At 39.0% G+C, this 6,000-nt stretch overlaps 1 protein-coding gene across 1 annotated transcript in view; it reads left to right on the top strand.

Moving 5' to 3' along the window:
- The first annotated feature begins 231 nt into the window (after positions 1 to 231).
- LOC311301087 (carboxyl-terminal PDZ ligand of neuronal nitric oxide synthase protein-like) overlaps positions 232 to 6,000 on the top strand; it is a 104,554-nt gene continuing 98,785 nt past the window's right edge. Inside the window, exons 1-2 of the mRNA XM_084425940.1 lie at positions 232 to 915; positions 1,134 to 1,205. Of these exons, the coding sequence (XP_084282066.1) occupies positions 811 to 915; positions 1,134 to 1,205 (177 nt within the window). The 5' untranslated portion in view covers positions 232 to 810. The remainder of the gene's footprint in view (positions 916 to 1,133; positions 1,206 to 6,000) is intronic.

Genomic DNA, 6,000 nt, shown 5'->3' with positions numbered 1-6,000 from the left:
TTCCATCTACACTTCCAGTTCCATCTACACTTACCAACTGGGGGGAGTACTTTTGGCTCGGGCCTAACTCCGAGCTCGGAGCCCTCCCCCCGGACAGCACGCCAAATATGCATAAACTTATTGTATTAATTATATGTAGATGTGAACTCGTGAACATGCATTTTAGTCTGACTAGACTTAACCTTGTCTGTGAAACCGGGGGTTTATATGTTCAAGTTCTCTTGAAACATTGCCAACTCGTCTCAGCTATTGAGCTATAGCCACAGTGTACCGAACTCTGCCACTAGAGGCCAGGCTCCGCTCTCCTTTGAACACTATTGTTGGGTGTTGAATGCCAAGCGAGGTGTTTTTCTCCTCCTCCAAACCTGAAGCCGTGTTCCAATGAAAGCAGGTGGAATTCCCCCTTTCAACCAATGGCGCTCTGCCCTCGCAACAATCCCTTCGAAAAGGATGTGTGGGCTCGGTTATGGCGCTGCTGGCGTGAAGTTGTCGGGAACGGACAAGCCCAGGAAGCAGGATTTTGGCACTACTACACCAGCTAAAGCTTAGGGCTGCCCGCTTGAATGGGAACAAGTGAGCGGATCATTCATATTTTGTCAAACGTACACACTGGAAAGCCACTTCGGCGACGTAGGATTGAAGAAGATAGTGATTTCTACAAAAGTTGCTCTGTCAAAAGCGAGCACGCATGAGAAATAAGAGTGACCTCTGGCTAAAAAAAAGACATGGATCGCAAGAGTTAGACTAAGTTCTGACTCCCCTCGAGCTGTTTGTTTTTTCAACTCTGGAGAAGGACGTAACACGGTCACCATGCCTGCCAAAACAAAATACAATTTAGTCGATGATGGACACGATTTGCGGATTCCTTTACATAACGAGGAAGCATTCCAACATGGGATTAATTTCGAAGCAAAGGTGAGAATGAAGATGTTTTTCAGCAGCATGTTTTATTTACATCCTGTTGCAAATCCTGTTTCCAGTCCTAGGATACATAAAGTTGTTTTGCCTTTGTTTACATTCCGTATTGTCAATTTAATTGAGCGCATGAGTTCTGATACCACGTCTAGTTTTACTAAGCCCAACTTGTCGACAGGAGATCTAATAGATTTCATCTCGTTGGCTTTGATTTCCAGTATATCGGTAGTCTGGATGTGGCTCGACCCAACAGCCGTGTGGAGATTGTTGCGGCCATGAGGCGGATAAGGGTGAGTTTTTATGTTTCCAGTTTACTTTTACTGCTACCTAAAGTCGAGTTAGCTTACAAAGTTGACTAATGTCAGTCATTAGATGTATATAAGTGTCTTCTTGGTATTCCAATAAAGTGCTACGACGAAATGACTCAGTCTCTGTTCCGCATGGGTGGTCTTCATGCCTCGAGCAACAATCAAAATACAAAAGCAGGACAGATCAATGAGCAAATTGCCTACAAAATGAAATGATGGGATATTGATAGCCCTGTCAAAGTTGCTTTGATAAACATACACCAGTCCTGTAAGTTACGTCGCCTTTGGCTACCACAGTGTTTTGGGATTTTCATGTGTGTAAACAGAGAAGGGCTCTTTGAAGTGGGGGTCTTCTAAGTAAAGCTCAGTTTTGGCGCCCACCTATCACGGGCGATGAGAATGCAGTGGCTCCCTATGTAGACCCCCCTTGATACAGAAATCTTACGTTTTGCTTTATTTTTGTTGTAATTGTGTTTAAACACATTTTTCCCAATTTAAAATCTTCACATTTACATGTAGTAACTAATGGGGTCTACAAGCTATACGTTCTGAATCCCAGGGTCCTATAGTGTTCACTGCTTCAGTTCCTAAACTCAGTAGGTGATAATCTGTATTTCACTTTACTAGGCACAATTTGCTTATATCGAAATGCCCTACAACGTCATCAACTTTTAAGAAAATATATGATGAACATGTAGCCTATTATAAATTGTCGGTAGCTCATCACATTTGAACCCCCAAACTTTATTTTACTATATTTATTTAACTTAATGACAGTATGCTCTTAAGTATGAAAGTAGAGGTAAAAATAGTATGGAATTAATTAGCTTTTTATTCCCTACCCCCAAGTCTGATCTTCAAGGCAGCCTGTTGTTGTCAGTTAGCTGTAATGGCAGGTTCTCAAACATCCACTTACTGTATTGCTGTCAGGGAGGTTTTACCTGAACATACTTCCTTTTCCTGGTATACTTTGCATTCTATGGGCCAGATTTCACTATTACAGTGAAACTTATTTCAGGGAAGTGTGATACGAGGTGATTTGAATGTAACCATTGTAAGGCATTTTTAGTTTGTTTTTGCAACATCCTGGTTTCCAGCATAGCAGCAGACACCAGGTGCAAACGATCCTATTAACCTTTTCAGTGCGCTGGACCCCCTGCAATGGTCTGCTGGCTAAGGGACAACCATGCTTTTACAGCAGGGAAATATTGTGTGAACACAAAAGTTGCACAAAACCAATCATCCTGTAGTGGTTAAGTAGTTTTAAGTTCAAGCAGTGACAGCATTGTTTGAGCTTGCAGTAGACTGCCCTATAAAGACAGCGCATACAGTAACATATACAACACTGATTCTGATAAATGTTTCTAATTGGTGTTAACGCTCTTTTCTATAAACGTGAGCACAGTTAAGCCAATACTTTCCTTCACTGGATGGATTTTGCTAACTGTTGATTACTTAAAATTTGTAGTTACTGCATTTTGTTGTTGCACTGCAGAATATTGTGTGTGATAATTACTTATCAGACCATGCATAAATATGTTGCATACAAAACATTGCATTTTGAGGAGAAATTGTATGCAATAATGCTGACAAAAGAGATCCTACTTGTTTGATTTTAAGTCCCATTCACTGTAATGTATTTGGCAAGCAGCTTCTCTGTTTTGTCTATTGTTTATTGCTCACTGTTTGTTGCTATTGTGTACTTTAACAAAATGTACACCATGGCATATGATTTGTTCCAACATAGGAGGACATTTCCATTTTTCCAAGGAGTCATGTAACATCTACAGAATGCATTATTGCCGTTTGCAACTTTAGATTGGTAATTTCAACGTGAAAGCTTAATGTAAAGAGAGTAGTGCATAAGTAGTTAAATGTTTCAGTATAGTGCTTTCTGTTCTGTGGTATTTCACTTTGTAGGATCTTATGATGTGGTGTCTATGAAGGAAAGGAGAACATTTCAATGGCTGTCGGAAATAATTTCCGTTTAATCTACCTTTTGATCTTAATTGCCATCACCCTGACAAAGGAACTTGGGTCGAAGAGATCCGGTGAATATATTGGTTTCACTTCAAATCAGATCATGTAGGAGTGGAAATATTGAGGTGAGATCAGGAGCCTCAGACATTTTGGTCAATAGTTATGTTAAAAATTACAGACTGTTTGTGCAGGAAGAGGTGATTTAGCCTAGTGTTCATTGGGGAATTAAAAGGTTGAAGCCTATAATCATTGGTCATTTTCACCACACCCAGATTCAGTTTACCCAGTATAATGAGCTGGAGTCTGAAGTGTTTAGGCTGTTGTCATGCTTTATTTGGTGCAAAAAAAATGTTTATGTTAAACACCAAATAAATGTAAATGAATGTCTAGATCCCCTATAAAAGCTTATCTTGTTCCCATCGCTGTCTGAACAACAGTTAAGTATTATAGTGGTTGATTGTGCTGTCAGTATCTTAAGCTTCACTTTACTTCCACATGATCTCTCCCAATTAGCCTTTTTTATTTTTATTATTGAGCATCACAATATATGGCATCAAATCCACTTAAGCCTCAAGCCTTCCTTGACTTCAAGCCTTTTTAGTGTCAAGCAGCAGAAGTGGTTTGTTTGACGCAAACGTGTGACACAAACCCTAACCCAATGTGTGACAAGTGGACTAAATTGTAGGCCTACCTTAATGTTTACTCTAGCTTCACTGATTACGAGATACCTAGGCTTGCAGACACCTTGTTTGCAAGAACCTGATCGTGACATTATTTTTGTGGGGATGATTAGCATTGAGTAGATGTTCCTGTCAGATTTTGGAAAGGGAAAAATTTACAGTCTTGCAGTCCTCTTGTAAAAGCTTTTAGACTCTTTTGCATAGCCCAGCATACTTTGCTCTTATTGCTGTGTCTCAAATTTATTGCATTATATATTGTTAGCTTTAAGATGGTCAAACCTCACTCTTTGGAAAATTTGATGACCTGCACTTTAAAACAGCACCTTAATTAACTGACTGATTAAAGTGATGTCGGAATGAATTCCTTCACGTTGAGGTATCTCCTCTAACGCTGTGGAAGTGGAAATGTTGACACCTAACTTATAGTTATTGAATATAATTTTTAGGAATTTTCTTCCTTTGTCGGAATTGATTTCCTTGTTGTGATTCACTGCTGTTGTAACTGGTGGATTCCAGTCCCAGCTGAACCCTGTCTGAAAAATGAATAGCCTTATGTTCATATGCTATTAAAGACATTCTCTGCATCCGAATGTGAAGACCATGTGAAGCTCCCCTTTTCCCTTTATGTGATGAAAGTATGGTTCACAACGGATTTCTATTTTAAAGGGTTTAGGAAGAGGGCTAGGGGCACCATTTGGGACATGGAACCTCTGAAGTTGTCACTGAATAGATGATTTTCTGTTCTCCTTTAGCTATGTTGAATGAAAGCAGAAAGGTCATGAAGAGTGTTCTAATGCCCCTTATTGATTCTTCCTTTGTCTTTTCATCAAACCCATTTGGACGTAACACTTAGTTTAGTTTAACTGTTCCCATTGGTTCATGTAACTTTGTTGTTTGAGTTTAAGATCTTTTTTTCCGTATGGTGACATACATTTGAGTGTAACGGATTATCAGAAAAAAAAATAGTTGGTTCTATTCATCAGTTACTGATTGGATTTTGAGATGTGGGCTCAAAAAGTGGAGCCAGATGAACGTGCACTTGATGTCCCTCACACTTAACAAGAGAGAAAGGTCACGGATGAATTGTTCACATTAATCTATATGCATTTAGAAAGTAGATGGGGTGAATTTTAAGTCTGGAGATCGGCCAAAAAAAAACAAAAAAAAAACAGCTGGTTGCCAATTGTGTGTTTGGAGTAAAACCTTGCCAGTTTTGTTTTACTTTGGCTGATCTCTGTTCCGGATTTGCACACAAACTGCATTGCAATAATTTCCCAAAATGTCATTTGTGTGGAAATATTAAGAAATCCGTAAACAGGACACACTGAAGACGGACACAAGGAGGAGTGAAGATTCTGTAGGTACAGCAAGTTCACGGTTCACAATGTCCTAAATATTGAATTGGGGGTTTACATGTATTCTCTGAAGGGAACTGACTGTCTTCAGAAAAGTTTCGATGGCATTTTATTTTCCTCTTACCTCCATGTAATGTCTAATAAAGTAGTGTTTATAAGTGAAGCGCTGCATTGTTTACAGCTGTTTTTTGTTTTGCGCATGTATGTTTTATGTAGTATAATTTCACAAACCTAAAGTCAGACCATTCTGCAATGTTAATGTCTTGGAATTATACAATCTAATATATATCAAAAACAACTGTGTGTAGCATCTTTGTTTCATCGTGATTAAAATGCAGTGGTTGCCTCTAATTTCAGATGGCTACTGATACATTTTGTTTAAGGTCAAAGGCAACCCGTATCAGAATTGGGCCATTTGCTTGTAAAATCAGCAATCACAATCGACCGTGAAAAATATGATTGGTGCATCCCTAGTTAATTTTCATTTCATTCTGACTTCAGAAGAATAAAAAAAGGCTTTTTTTGTTTGTTACAACAGGCCAGTATTTGCCCATTTTCCTTTCTTTTAATCAAATGGGTAAATATTCACACTTTTTCATCTGAATTAAACTGGATGACATTTGACAGTGTCATACCAAATCCAGCCGTAGGAAAGACTTTTGGCCAGGATCCATTCTGTTGACGTGCCTCATTTTGTCTCCAAAGAGCCTCTTTAGATTTAGAAAAGCTTTCTATCCCCTCAAGAACTGAACATCCTCTGTG

Source organism: Rutilus rutilus (genome assembly GCF_951802725.1).
Source record: "Rutilus rutilus genome assembly, chromosome: 12".
Lineage (NCBI taxonomy): Eukaryota > Metazoa > Chordata > Actinopteri > Cypriniformes > Leuciscidae > Rutilus > Rutilus rutilus.
This window is presented reverse-complemented; position numbering and strand designations above follow the sequence as displayed.